This window comes from Rhodamnia argentea, chromosome 4 (assembly GCF_020921035.1).
Source record: "Rhodamnia argentea isolate NSW1041297 chromosome 4, ASM2092103v1, whole genome shotgun sequence".
Classification (NCBI taxonomy): Eukaryota; Viridiplantae; Streptophyta; class Magnoliopsida; order Myrtales; family Myrtaceae; genus Rhodamnia; species Rhodamnia argentea.
This window is the reverse complement of record NC_063153.1, coordinates 29,835,518-29,851,225: the sequence shown is the minus strand read 5'-3', so window position 1 is coordinate 29,851,225 and position 15,708 is coordinate 29,835,518. Positions and strand designations below refer to the sequence as shown.

Below are 15,708 nucleotides of genomic sequence, written 5' to 3'. Positions count from 1 at the left end.
ATATTTTATATTTCTATCGTCATGGTTTGGTTGGTCGATTAAATTTCAATAATGCGTTGTGTACTTTGACATTAATTAGTATATTTATCGGTTTTCTTATGCTCCAGTGATATATAATGTTTTGTATCATTGTAGAATCTGTCTCTTCTTCTTAAAAATTAAAAAAAGGACTTTCAGTGAAAAAGATTCGTTGCGGGATTCAATTCTGGCAAAACAAACTTATAATATTTTACATTGAGCACCATGTGGTGAGGGAACGACGGCCCCACCTGTCACCTCTGGTTCATTATTGGTTGAACAGGTCCCATAGCTGCAAAGAGGTAATTTTGAGGATTGTACAAATGTCAAGTCTACACTTACCAGCTCTTGCAATGGAGACATGTGGTGCTATATGTAACCTATACATGTTAACTTGTGATTATTTAGAATCATCTAGCATCACTTTTTGTGCTCAATATATTGGACAAGGCGTTACATTTGTAGTCATAAACAGCCATGCTTTGTTTGAGAGAGAGGGGGGAAGAGGAGGAGAATGAGTGATGAGGCACTTTAACCGTTATAAAGTTGTTGGTTTGTGTTAAACGTCTAGGGAAAATTATCAAAAAAAAAAAAAAAAAATAAAGTATCCATTCAATCATAAATATTTTTTTTTATCAATTAAATCTCATTTGTGCAAGCGGGTGATATTTTTAAATTATTAAAAATTATATTTTTTATATTTGTCTCTCCCTCCTCTCTAACAGCTGCGAATATTTTTCAGGAAATACACCACCCCTAACTGCGCCCTCACTCTTCCACTCTCCCCACTCTAGCTGCCACCACCTCCTTGCCAACCTCTTTGTCTATCACCGCCGCCTCTCTCCTTTCCCTACGGCGGTAGTGAGGGGGACGAGGGATCCCGCTCCTTGTTCCGGACTCTATTTCTCCCTTAGTTATCTATTCAACCATCAATCATGTATCAAAGTAAAGCAAATGCGCAACCAGCAACACAAATATTCAAAATCAATATTATGGCTATGTGAGTAGACATACCATTATTAGTCTGCTGCCGATACAACAATAATATTCCCTTGATGATTAGGAAGAGGCAGAAAAATCAGCAGAAGAATCTTGATTGTTGGCGGTTTTCTTGATTGCCGTGTTTAGTAATAAAAGGTGAAAAAAGGAAGCATAACATACCTTGGCACGGGAGCAGGAGCCGGAGCCACCCGACGTTGGTTGTGGCACTTGACGGAGTGAGTAGTAAACTGCTCAAGCATCCTTGCTGGCACAAATTTTCGGCAACTACTGAGAAATAGTTACCCGTGACAGCAGCGTTGTTGCCCCTACTGGTGGGATGGTACGATGCCGCTGGCTGCGAGTTTCAAGACCGGCAAGATGAAGGAAAAGACATTCCGCTTGGGACAAAATGGGACGGGGAACTCCGAGAGGAAAGGAAAAATGAAGAACAAAGACATCGGAGCGCAAAAGGAAAAATGTGAAAAAAGGGAGGGAAGCTGGCGTATACTTAAAAGAGGCTAAATTACGTAAATAGTCTTTAAATTTTAAGATCATATGAAATTTCATCCTTATTATTTTTTTAAATTTTGAATATGGGCCTAAACTTTACTCCAATATGTAATGTCGTCTCGGAACTTTCGTGGTCATGTTTAGTTACGTAAAGCGACCGCACCTTTTTTTTCGCATTTTCTTATTTCTTATTTGAAAAAATAAGCGTACCTTGATTAATTGATCTAAACCTCAAAAAGAAAGAAACAAAATCTAACATGATAATCCAATCAAGTAAGTCTAATTACATGAACACATAGCAATGATCGATTTATAGCATAATTCCAGCTACTTTTACATTACTCACAAATTAATTGAACTATATTACCGGAAAGACTATTTGAGTAGAATTACTAAAAAAAAGTCTTAAATCTATTGCAATTGTGCCAATTCAGTCTTACACCTTTTATGTTTGCACTAATTCAATCCATTTGGTAGACCGATGCTGATGTGGCACTCTTGGCACTAATGTAGACATTTTTAAATAATATTTTAACAATATTTTAATATTTTTTTCCTGAAAATTCTAGAGAGAAATCTTAGGAATTTAGAAGCTTCAAGGATCTCCCAGTCCTCTTGGATTATCCTCGGCTCAGCGTGCTTTGAAAATCTCTTAACCGAGACATGGTATTCCTAGCAAGAGAGTAAAGATTAGGGACCTATGTCGACGTAATTGATAATATCCCACACTTTATTCGTTCCTACATGTGGCAAGTTTCATTTTTGCTGGTTGCAACACGAGTTACTTTTTAAAAAAAGACGAGACATCTAATATCTTAGAGTGTCTAGGATTGAGCCAGGATGAGTCGAAAGGAGGATTCCTCACTTTTTTCTCTCATTCAAAACTGTGCATGAGACTTTCATCTCGCATGGCTTCTAATGATAAAAGAAAGAAGAACTCATTTTTTATTTTTTTACTTTCTTTGCATATGTATAAGGCCGAATCCATTTGATTTCTCAAAAAAAAAAAAAAAAATACTAATCCTTAAATTTTCGTGGTTTTGGAAATTTTAAGATAAAAAAGACCTTTTTGATCCGATACAATTTGCAAATTTAAAGCAAGCAAACAAATGGCAGAATTCAAGAAAATGTAGCCTCCAATAAGCTAATTCGGCCAATCACTCAATCCAACCGAACTTTTAAGCATTGTTAGATTTCTACTAGTCATCCAACTTGTTATTGTACAATCGTAGGTAGTGGCCGCTAGGTTAGGATTTGGAAAGATAGAGGATATATGACATTTATCATGACAAATGATAGCTTTCTTATTTTCCTCCTAATTATACAATTTTTAATCGGTAAAAGAACACCTAAAGTGTCAATATTTATGTACGGCACTCACTTTAGTGTAAAATATTTTTTTAGATTACTTAAGTGTCAAATCGCAAAAAAAATGATCACTTTAATGACAACGGCGAGAAATTCTGGCCAACTAATTAGATGCCTTTCATTTTTTATTTTTTAAAAATTACATGAAAATTTAAGGAAAAAAAAGGCCATGTGGACTTTTATACATAAAAAAAATGAAAATTTTTAAAAACTAAAATTAGATAGAAAAATAAGATAAAAAATCAAAAAAAGAAGAAGAAAGAAGTGCAACGCCGCCCCACCATCGCCAGCCATCTCAAACCCTTGCCGATGCACTTTTTTTTTTGGCTTATTTTTCTTTTTTTAAAGGTTTTTTTAATTGATGTGGGTTTTTTTATTGACTTTTATGTTTTTTTTTTATTGCTGATTGGATTCTCCGACGAGGCACGTAGATGCCATGTATGATTTACGCGAAGCTTGCTTGGAGTTGGCAATGAAATAACCGTTTAAAAAAAAAATTAGCTCTAAAGTGAGCGTCCTACACAAATATTGACATTTTAAGTGTCTTTTTGCTAGTTTTAACTAGTCTTAGTATTTTTAAGTCTCAGTATTTTCAAACTTTTTAATACTTACTAGAGTATAAATTTATAGGGATATGTTTATTAGAAATCTCAAAACTTGTCACGAAAGTGTAATTGAGTCCTAAAACTTACAAAAAGTGCAATCGAATTTTAAAACTTGTTAAATTGATTCAATTGAGTCCTTCTATTAACACCGTCAATTTGTCTAACAGAAAATGTTAATTTGGCTTATTTAAATTAATTTCCCTATCCTACATAGCATTTTTTTTAATTATTTTATTGTTTGAAATCTTATTTAAATTAAATTGAAAACTGAAGAAAGCTAAAAATTTATATGAATCGGACAAAGTCCCATGACAGTGAAAGCAGCACGCCGATTCCACAATCGACATGCGTTGGAAAATTGCAAATGAAAACAAGTACAGAACGCTCTCTTTTCCTTCTCTTGCATTCCTAAAGGAAGCAAACTGCATAGACTCAAAACTCAAATCAAAATTCGAAATTGAGACAGAACCAGAGAGGTACGAGGTACAAAACGAGAGAGGGTTACCTCCATCCCCATGATTGCGCGAGGAAAGAGGACTTGAGCTGCGGTACACAGAGCGCGCAAGGCTTGTTTCTGGAAGACGAAGAAGCAGGACGCAGCGAGGCCATGCTCAACCCGGTGATTGGCGGCGCTTTAATCGCCATGTCTCTCGTTCTCAGCAAGTTTGATCAAGCCTTGTGCCAAATTGCTTTTGAATTCTGATGCCATATAGAGAGAGAGAAAAAAAAGGGGGTGTTGCTTCATATCTGCACATGGCCTTGCCGGCCCTCACCTCGCTGGCCACCGTGGCCGAGGGCTAGCGACCTCCGCCGGCCCCTCCAGCAATGGGTAGCGGCTGCATGGCCTCATCGGCGAGGCCCTTCCCTCTTTTCCCAATTTTGTTTTTGTTTTCTAATAATATTTTAGCTTTTTTCCAGTTTTTAATTTAATTTAAATAAAAATTTTAAAAACAAAATAATTAAAGATGCCACGTAGGATAAGTAAATTACTTTTAAAATGTCACATCAGCATTTTTTGTAAGACAAATTGTTGGTATTAACAGGAGGTCTCTCGATTGAATCAATTTAACAAGTTTTAGGACTTGATTGCACTTTTTGTAAGTTTTAAAAACTCAATTATACTTTCATTATAAGTTTTAGGACTCTTAGTGAATATATTCCTTTCTTTTTTTAGCCACTTGATCGGCGTAAAGTAGGAGAGAGAAAGTTTTAGAAAATATCAGGTCGGTATTTTTCGTTAGCTGAATTGGATGGAATTAAAGGAAGGGAAAATTCCAATTAAGGGCCTCAAATGGCCTGATTTTTTTCAAAAAGGGCTCAAAGTGGACTTTGTTTCGAATAAGGGCCTAAAGTGCTCTTTTTGTTTCAAAAAAGGCCTGGCCAAAGGGTATTTCTGTCTTTTACTCTTTTTTAAAATTTTATCTTTTTTTTTCTGCTTTCGTTTTCTTTTCATTTTTTCCTTTCCTTTTTTTCTTTTTCCCCTCCCCTCCACTCTCCCAGCCACGGTCCACCATTGACGAAGCACTCCTCTCTTCCTCCTCCACAGCGCACTGCCGCCACCGGTGCTCCGATTCCATGGAAACGCCCCCCGCCGCGTCGGCGAAATTTCCCCTCCGCCATGAAAAGCGAGCTCAAAGACCTCTCCCCCACCGCCTTGCCGACAAGGACGATCGCCCCCTCCTCAAGCCGGAGCAGGAGGCCGACGCCGAAGAACCCGGCCGAGCTCAAGAAGCGGTTCGCTGCGTACATCCACCGCAACAACTATGACAGCATGGGCCACAACGAGCTCACGCGGCTGGAGAAGCTGCTCCTCGGCATCGTGATGGCCATGCTCGTGCTCGTGCGCATGGTCATGGTGCTGTCGATGCTGGTGGTGTACTACCCGATCTCGCAGGGGCCTCGCATGCCTGCTCAAAGCGCCGAACCGGGAGGAGCAGGGGGAGTAGGAGGACGACGCACACATGGGAGGGTGGAGGGGGAAGGTGATCGTCGCGTGCGGAGGACTACGCGCCCACCCGAGATGGCCCCTGGTTTTCCTCTCCCCTGCAGCGCTTGTATATCTATCTTATTCCTCTTCTTGTTTACTTCCCACCACCTCTCTCTCTGTCCCCCAACTTCCATCTCATCTCAAAGCTTTCCTTTTATTTTTTTTTTTTTTCGCTTACTCTTTCCTCCTCCATCCGATTCGTCGCCTACCCATTGATCGTCGTCACGAGACAAGGCTCCACGTACGTTCGTCCGAGCAACCGGGTCATCTTCAACGTTGTGGGTCCACGTGTTTTAACGAAGTTATCACTTTGGTTTTTGGTTCGACTCAACACGGTTCTTTAGTCCCTTATATCGTTGAACAATTCGTAATAGTCTTCTGTAGGCGATCGACGCGGGAAAAATCTCGGCTTGAGCTGAAGCATCGAGATGAAAATCGAGGTTTCTAGAACCTCTCGCGATTGCTCTTGACCAGCTCGTGACATTGCTTCTGAGAGAGGTAGGTAGTGATTGGAAACGAGTTTCGAATGAGGATAGGGGCAAGGTTGGTGGATCGGGGCATACGGGACGTTGGTCGGGCACGTGAATCATAGCGGGGTTGGGTATATCAATGGGGTTATCGGGAGGAAGAGGTGCACCGGGAGGATCAAGCGACACCGCGTTGTGCCGTTCCCGATGGCCCTCTAGGATCTGTTCCTCGCTTGTCGGGATATCTTCAAAGGCCCCGGCACGGTCCCTTCCCCGAGGGAGGGTGTTGTCTCGAGCCATGCTCTTCTTTTTGGGAGGATTGCAAGTGGACGTCAATGGTGGACCGTGGCTGGGCGAGGGTAGGGGAGGGGAAAAAGAAAAAATGAAAAGGAAAAATGAAAAGAAAAGGAAAGCAGAAAAAAAAAGATAAAATTGTAAAAAAGAGTAAAAGACAGAAATACCCTTCGTCCAGGCCTTTCTTTGAAACAAAAAGAGCACTTCAGGCCCTTATTTGAAACAAAGTCCACTTTAGGCCCTTTTTTGAAAAAATCAGGCCACTTGAGGCCCTTAATTAGAATTTTCCCTTAAAGGAATGACTCGATTGAAATAATTTACCAAATTTTAGAACTTAATTGAATTTTTTGAAAGTTTTAGGACTTAATTGTATTTTGGTGATAAATTTTAAGATTTCTAGTGAATATATCTCTGGAGCGAATAAAAGCATTTTAAATTTTCAGTTTAAACTTTTCGGTATCCCATTGGCAACAAGACGGCTCAATCATTTTTTTTTTAAAAAAAAAGGAAAATAAATCGATGTCTCATAATTAAAAATGCCAAATGGGAACAAAGAACAATAAAAAGAGAAAAAACCAACGCCGATCGAAGGTGAGCTCGGGAAATTGTTCTGTCCACGATCGGTTTTGTTTTGTGCAGAAAACTGGAATTCCGAGTTCAGACAGCAAAACTGCGAAGGGCCACCAACCATCTTCATTCCAGTGCCTTCTTCTCTCTCTCTCTCTCTCTCTCGCGGGGTCGCTTTCCCAAATTTTGGGTTTCTGCTCGTCTTCTTCAAAATGAGCATCAACCAATTCGCTATGGTGAGATCTCTCTCTTTCGTTGTCATTTTGGGTTCTCTGATTTGATTCTCTGTTTAATCCTTTTGGGTCGGTCTAGTTTGATTTCCTTTTGTTCGAGTGCGATCGAGATTATGAATCGTCGATCGTTGCTCGAACTGGGTTGGGGACAACTTGAGCTTGAGCAGCCGATTATGCGCTCAATTTCCAAACTTTTTTTGACTTCTCTACTAGCCGAAGAGAGTCTTTGAGCTTTGAAGTTCCAATGACTCGACGTGACTCGTGACAGGTGGAGGAATTGGCTTTCCTGGTGAAGGACAACCTTCCCTGCAAGCATCTTGTCCTCTCTGTGGAGGAGGCTTTGGTGAATTTCCTTCAGGATGACTCCAGGTATCTCGCGATTCTGACTTCTATGTCCTTTGATTGATTGCGAGTGCAAACTTTGCATTGCTTCTTTTGCACTTCGTGAAGTCAGAATCAGATTGGTGAGTACTTTTCTCATATCTTTGTCGGTTAAAAAAAAAAAAATTCCCTTTGGTCTGATGTACTGGAGTGGGAAGTTGAAAAGGAGAGAAAGATATCTTTCGTGGTCGGAGTACAGAATAGGAACCTGGAAGAAGTAAATTTTAGCCAACGTTAGCAGAGAATTGTCATTGATGGGAGAAGAAAGGGTATGTGAACTTCGTCAAGTTAAAAGTCTAGGTGGATTAGAGGAGACATGCATTGCTGCAGAGGAGCTTGAACCTTTCATCCAGCTTCTTGAGAACCATTCGCACTAAGAAAAATCATCAATCCCTCCCTGCAGTCGCTTTTAACATGTAATTAGGTTCGAGAAGTGACCTGCTTTTCTGTAAAGCTAGGAGATGTTAACTTTTTCATAGAAAATGAAGACTGCTGATTCACAGCAAGTTCTCTTCTTACACTTTTACCCAAAGAAAACTGCAACACGTACACTTTTAGTCATTGTTTCTGCAGCTAGGGGTGATGACAGAGCAGAGGAGGAGTTGGTTCCCCAATCTATGCTTTGCTTGCAATTTTTTCCCTTTCTCCAGCAATTGTTAAAATTGGTCAATGACGTTTTCTGTGCCCTTAGCTAAGGAATATCTAGGTTATGTGGCAGCCCCAGGGATGATTAGTTGGTTAACGGAAAAGACGAGGCGACCCATTAAAGAAAACATGCACGAATCTGTATTAGGGAAGGTGCAAGGTAGTAATTTGATAAGTTAGGAAATTTTCTGTGAGGAACCAAAGTATTCTTCCAATGGCTATGAAGGATATAGCAATTCCAATGCTATTTCCCTTATGTAATGCTTCTGCTGATATGGAATTTTCCAGATCCATTCAAGATAAGTTTGAAACAAGAAATAGATGGTGGAGTCTGAGCTTTCCCATTTCCTGACTAAATAATGAATTCTTGAGGATGGATTGATCTGAGAGTCACTTGATATGTAATTTACATCCAACTTCGAGGGTCAAATCTTGAGTCAATGCCACGAAAATTCCGTGAGATTTAGTGAATATCTCTTGGCACGTGTGTAAGCAGAATCTTTCATGAATTGACCAAGTTCAGTTATGGGGCACTTCACGGGCATAGTTTTTACAAGATGAGTTGTTTATGTGTTTGGTTCTTATTGATATGTACTCTTCAGTCATTAGCGGTTTTAACTTTTTTACCCTACCTTTCCCCCCTTTATGTTTTCTTTGCATGACATTTCCCAAGTATTTTGAGTTTGAAATATACTTTTAGACTCTGTCAAACTAGAGTTGACAAGGTCAATCAGGTGTTTCAGTGCATGTACTATCTCCAAGTCCACGAGATGAATGAATGTAAGTATGGAGCCTTTTCCCGGTTGCATTATTTAATCCTGCTTGACGAATGCGCTTCTTAAATCACTGGTTGGGGAACTAGAAATTTTTTATTATATTTAAGCTATATTGAATGTACTACCATAGTAGTAGTTGCAACGGATACATCTAGGCCAGAATGGGGGACTTTCTTCAACATGTACCCCACACCTCTAAGAGCAGGGAAGACATCTTGTCCACTTTCTCCTCATTGCTATATCTTATTTTTCTGTTGATGGGAATCCCTACGATAATTCCTATTGATGGTATGGTACAGAAGGTTCTTTTTCTTGATCCTGTAGTCCTTTTGTAATATGAATCTTTATGTGAAGTCCTTGTGTGTGGATTGTGGGAAAAATTTCTTAGATTATTGTCTTTGCAGTGGAGATGAGATTCTGGAATTGGAACCGATGAACTCCTACAACCGTCTTCTTCTTCATCGGCTGGCTGATATATTTGGGTATCATTCTTGATACGCTTTTTGGCGTCAAAGTTTTTTTCTCTGTTACCACTTGGTTTCAATTATGTGAAAATATGAGTCACTGCCTCTTTATTTCACAAGTCATTTGCCTGTCTTGTTGTCTTTTACCAACTATTACTTGATTAGGTTTGCCCATGAATCCGTGGGTGAAGGAGATGACCGGCATTTGATCTTGGAGCGTTGCCCTGAAACATCAATGTATGTGGAAAGATTGCACATACTGGTTCAGACTTGGCATTGTGGATATAAATTATGTGTTCTTACATTATTCCAATGCTTATGATCTCACGCAGGATAATATGTCCTTTTTGATGGCAGACCTTCCATTCTTGTTAGTGATATCTTATGGCAGTGTGATGAACCTCAACCTCTGCCATCATCGTACCAGATACTGAGGAGAAAAGATGCTCCAACTGGTATGGAATTTTGGATATTTGTGCTTGGAGTATGCTCAAGTGTTATGTAACACGATGTGACCTCATAATGAAAGGACACTAGTGATTAACTGAGGAGAATGAAAGGGAGTGGTTGCAAGTTTTAGAGAGGGTAAGAAAGTGAATTATCATTAATGAGAGGTGGTCACTCTGCTTTTACGCTCATTGGCCTTGAAGGAGAGTTTCCGTGTAACTGGAAGATCTCTCATATGCCGTCTCATTTTCCATGAAAATTTGGAATTGCGACAAAGCACACTTGCACCTCATTCCACATTGTTTCTTTGATGAACTACAAGAGTACCATTTCAAATTACATTAAGATGACAGGCGAAGTCCAATCTCATCAAAATGTCGTAACTTTCTGTTTCCTAGGAGACAGAGAATTAGACATTGCGATAAGGTACAAATTGGAGATTCAAAAAAACATACCGTTGAAAGTTCATTGCTTGTTTCCCTTTTTTACATCATGCCTGATGGCATAGACTTGAATGCCAAGTGATGACTTCTTCTTTTCCTTTTACAGTGTTGATAACAGATGTCCCATCTTCTCAAGATACATTCAAGGACAGAGAAGCTGCTTATCTTGCTGCTCGTGAACGAATTTTTGCCTTTGATGCGGAAGAGAGAAGAGAACCCGTGACGCAGCGACCACGAAATGTTCCTGTAGTGGCTCGTCGTATGATTGCACATGCCCTTGGCCAAAAGATAGGTGCTACCGACCATGATGCTAGCATAAAGGATAGTGAAGGGAATGACGTAGGCACTAACGGATTCAATGTGCCAGAAGATGATAAGTTCCACCCCAATTCAAGCTTAGAAGCTAATGAAGAAGCTAATTATACTCAGGGATCAGGCCTAAATCTGTCCGATAAGGCAAAGGGTGAGAAGCACGATGTCTCTGCAACTCTTACTGGGAGGAAGGTACCTAAAGAATCTGTACAGGAATATGCAAATGTCCCCTCATCTCAGAGTGGGAGAGGTGAACATGTTGCCAACAAGGAGTACTTGAAAAAAGAGCATCTAGGAGCTGCAAAGAGGATGTTTGCTCAAGCACTCGGAAGAAGCTCAGTGACGGTGAGAGATGGGTTACATTCGAAAGGCACTGAATCAAATCAATTCGGTAGTACACAGTAGTAACCAAGTACTTCATTGCTGGATCCAATCACTTGTCCCTGCTTATGCTGTATCCTTCAGCTGCATGGGAGCTCTCTGAATTTCCGTTCGGCCTGATAACTGGTTTATGAGTATACTCTGGTAATAGCCGTTAAACCTACCTGTGGGGAAAGCGCCGGACATGACAAATCTCCGGAGATTGCACAAATGGACTTCTCACTATTTGGGTGCACAAGAATAAAGGTTATGCTGCTCTCTGCCAATGCTTGGCTGGTGATGAAAGGTTATATCATGAGGAGAGATATGCTAGCATTGGAATGGATAATGGGTTTGACTCGACGAATGAGGCGATGGTGCTGGATGAAATCTGATGCTTCAACCTTTGCTAATCTGGAATCAGTTGGACTTTGGACCACTCCAAGTATGGATGAGTAGTCTAATGTGAAGTCCATAAGTCCATATATTCAATTGTCTACTGTTTATCATTGATTTTATGTACTAAAGCACGATCTGGATAGGGATGATTTATGAATTTTGGTTTTCTTTTGCAAAGTCCATGAGTAACATGATTGAACAATTTTGAGTTCTCGACGGAAGTGTATTTCAACATGCCGGTGTTGAGAGACAGTTAACTTTCACATCCTTAGAGATTGTTTCAAGACATTAGAGTAGCCTAGGTCAATGAGTCTTACATCTCCTCTAGCGACCCAATGGCAAGTACTCTATAGGAAGAGAGATGTAGAAACATTTCTAATACAGAAGCTCCTCATCCCTTGCCATCTTCTGTCCAAGAAGATTCCAATGCTGGCAAGCTCTAGGTATTAAGAAACATATATGTGCTGCTATAGTTTCGTCTCTAGTTTAGTTCAGGCAGTCAGCAGATCTGGTAATTTTATTGAGATGACGTGGTAGTCCATCTCTCTGCTTGTGATCAGTTAATTATGCTTTGTTAACTCTCACTTGTGTTAGCTGAAAGAAGTTTTACATCTTGTAATCCCTTGATGTGACATAGAAACATTGTTAGCTACATTGTGAAAGCATAACGAGTCCGCGATTATCTCTAAGAATGTTGTACTTGTTGTTTCGTGACTTTAGTGTCTATGTTTTTGCAGGTGCCTGGTTTAATTAGTGCTTTGAGAATTCATGTAGATGAACATGTACCAGTTACTCAGATTTTTCAGTGGTTGCTAGTACTGGTGAACCTAGAATAGTTGCACTCAAGTTCTTTGTAAGTAACCTTTGAGAGTTGTCGATTTGGTCAAGATCCTATGGAGAAGCATTGTCATGAGATCACCCCGGTAATTACTCAGCGGCGGGATGAGCATACTTTCACCATTCGATAGGATTAGTCGCATTCGTCAAAATGGCCGACGCCCCAAATCGCGAAGGAGTATTTCAGTTATGTTCCTGTTGGGGTCATGAGTAGCTCCTGCAGACTATTTGTCATTGAGAGTAAAAAAATCAATACATAATCATCTGTACAGAGGCAACTCTAGGGTGATTGAGATGAACTAGTTTCATGTTTCTGCAGTTGGGGCTTATGATCTTCATCCCTTTGTTTTGCCTTATCAATGCAGCGGTAATCGCAACTGGTCGGGTACATGGATGGAGAAAAGCACGCATCTTTGGGTCAAGATTGTCTGCATCAATTGCGATTTCTCGAAGCCCTCCTGATGTGAATCGTTGCGGAAGTTGATCGTTCTACGAAGATCTATGAGTTGCGAATTTGCTAACCTCAACCCCCAATCGAACCTGTGATTGGTAATCTCGGTATGAACACGACCTGTTGACGAACCCGTGTCAACCAATCAACGCTATAATGCCACAAACAAGAGAATTCGCGATCTTGCTCGATAAGTTGAATTCGATCGCCACAAGGAAACCTTGATAAGATCTAGTCTTCAAGAGAACTCAAAGAAGAAAACCTCTCTGTATAATATTCTGAATAAAAAGTTGCGTTATCAGAAACTTATAAGCTTCCTTATATAGGGTGCTAACCCTAATAAGGCAAAATTACAAAAATATCCTTAATTAATGAAAATTCGCCTAAAAATAGAAAAAGGCCTAAAAGTCCATCTAAATGATTCCGAAACGCTAAAAAACGTCGTCAATCACTACTAAAGTAGTGAGTATTGATCAGTGGCTCGTTTCCAAGCGTCCCGAAGTCATTGTAACCAAAAAGTGATATTGTTGCGCCAAGGAGCTTCAAAATCTTTAAGTCTCGAATCCATATTTTCTCTATTCCAAAGATCTTGAACCATGACGCCGACAGCTTGCTTGAATTCCTTTGCTCTGGCTCGAGTGATGGGGCCTAGCGGATAGGATAATGGGTCCCTAGCACCTCCTCCTCGATAGGGCTCGATGTCCACATCATGAATATGGATTCGAGACTTAAAGAAGTGCTCTTTTGTGACTAACAAATTAGTATTTCTAGGGTTTGTTGTTGGTGCTGATGGAATACAGGTTGATGAAGAAAAGGTGAAAGCAATTCGTGAATGGACAACACCTAAGACAGTAGGAGAGGTGCGCAGCTTTCATGGCTTAGCCGGTTTTTATCGCAGATTTGTGAAGGATTTCAGCACCATCGCTGCACCTTTAACCGATGTTATCAAGAAAAACGTGGGTTTCATGTGGGGAGAAGAGCAAGAGAGAGCATTCAATCTGTTAAAGGATAAGCTAACTAATGCTCCTTTGTTGTCTTTACCAAATTTCAGTGCTACTTTTGAAATAGAATGTGATGCTTCTGGTACGGGAATTGGAGCCGTGTTGATGCAAGGAGGACGCCCCATAGCTTATTTCAGCGAGAAATTAAGCGGAGCAACATTGAATTATCCAACTTACGATAAAGAGATGTATGCTTTGGTGCGAGCTTTGGAGACTTGGCAACACTATCTATGGCCAAAAGAGTTCGTGATCCACACCGACCACGAGACTTTGAAGTACTTGAGGGGGCAGCAAAAGTTGAACAAAAGACATGCCAAATGGATGGAGTTCATTGAGACTTTTCCATAAGTAATCAAGTACAAGAAAGGTAAGGAAAATGTGGTAGCCGATGCACTTTCCCGAAGGTTCGCAATTCTAACTACTTTAGGAGCAAAGTGTCTAGGATTTGAGCATATCAAAGAATTATATACTGATGATGATGACTTTGGAAGAGTGTTTGAAGCTTGTGAGCATGCTGCGTTTGAAAAATTCTATAGGCATGATGGATATCTCTTTCGTGAAAACAAGTTGTGTTTGCCTAGATGCTCTTTGCGAGAGTTGTTAGTGCGAGAGGCGCATAGTGGCGCTTTAATGGGACATTTTGGCATAAATAAAACTTATGAAATACTGCATGAACATTTTTATTGGCCACACATGAAACGAGATGTCACACGTGTTTGTGAGAGATGCATTGCTTGTAAACAGGCTAAGTCTACAACTAAACCACATGGCTTGTATACTCCTTTGCCTATCCCGACGCATCCTTGGGTTGATATTTCTATGGATTTTGTGTTAGGATTGCCTAGGTCTAAGCATGGTAGGGATTCTATTTATGTGGTTGTAGATCGATTTTCGAAAATGGCTCATTTTATACCTTGTCATAAATCTGACGATGCATCGCATATTGCTGATTTGTTCTTTCGTGAGGTTGTGCGTTTGCATGGCATGCCTAGGTCCATTGTTTCTGATCGAGATACTAAATTTATTAGCTACTTTTGGAAGACATTGTGGAAGAAGTTAGGTACACAGCTTTTATTTTCGACTACTTGTCATCCACAAACCGATGGTCAAACCGAAGTAGTTAATAGGACTTTAGGGACTTTATTGCGTGCTATCATTAAAAAGAATATTAAGTCTTGGGAAGACTGTTTACCTCATGTTGAGTTTGCTTATAACGGGAGCGTGCATTCTGCTACTAAATTCACACCGTTTGAGGTTGTCTATGGTTTTAACCCATTAACTCCGTTAGATTTAACCCCTTTGCCTGTTGATGAGCGTGTGGATTTCGATGGTGCTAAGAAAGCTGAATTTGTGAAGACTTTGCATGAAAAGACGCGACTGAATATTGAGCACAAGACAGAGCAATATGCAAAGCAAGCCAACAAAGGGCGCAAGAAGGTAGTGTTTGAGCCCGGTGATTGGGTCCGGGTTCATATGCGCACAGAGCGTTTTCCCGAACAACGACGTTCTAAGTTGTTACCGCGAGGGGATGGACCATTCATGGTGTTGGAGAGAGTCAACGATAATGCCTACAAGCTTGATCTTCCAGGTGAGTATGGTATTAGTGCTACTTTTAATGTTTCTGACTTGACTCTTTTTGATGCAGGCGATGATTTGAGGGCAAATCCTTTGCACGGGGGAGGGAATGATGTGGACATCGAGCCCTATCGAGGAGGAGGTGCTAGGGACCCATTATCCTATCCGCTAGGCCCCATCACTCGAGCCAGAGCAAAGGAATTCAAGCAAGCTGTCGGCGTCATGGTTCAAGATCTTTGGAATAGAGAAAATATGGATTCGAGACTTAAAGATTTTGAAGCTCCTTGGCGCAACAATATCACTTTTTGGTTACAATGACTTCGGGACGCTTGGAAACGAGCCACCGATCAATACACATTACTTTAGTAGTGATTGACGACGTTTTTTAGCGTTTCGGAATCATTTAGATGGACTTTTAGGCCTTTTTCTATTTTTAGGCGAATTTTCATTAATTAAGGATATTTTTGTAATTTTGCCTTATTAGGGTTAGCACCCTATATAAGGAAGCTTATAAGTTTCTGATAACGCAACTTTTTATTCAGAATATTATACAGAGATTTTTTCTTCTTTGAGTTCTCTTGAAGACT

At 40.3% G+C, this 15,708-nt stretch overlaps 1 protein-coding gene across 2 annotated transcripts; it reads left to right on the top strand.

The window, feature by feature from the left end:
- Nucleotides 1–6,828: 6,828 nt before the first annotated feature.
- LOC115748849 lies at nucleotides 6,829–11,608 on the top strand. 2 transcript variants are annotated; one of them, XM_030685488.2, is made up of 6 exons: nucleotides 6,829–7,033; nucleotides 7,299–7,399; nucleotides 9,237–9,314; nucleotides 9,462–9,533; nucleotides 9,654–9,751; nucleotides 10,293–11,608. In XM_030685488.2, exons 1-6 carry the CDS (start codon nucleotides 7,010–7,012, stop codon nucleotides 10,901–10,903), a joined length of 984 nt encoding a protein of 327 aa, XP_030541348.1. In that variant the 5' UTR covers nucleotides 6,829–7,009; the 3' UTR covers nucleotides 10,904–11,608. The 2 variants fall into 2 exon arrangements, with proteins under 2 accessions (XP_030541348.1, XP_048133738.1); XM_048277781.1 differs by having other exon boundaries at nucleotides 9,200–9,314.
- Nucleotides 11,609–15,708: the final 4,100 nt, after the last annotated feature.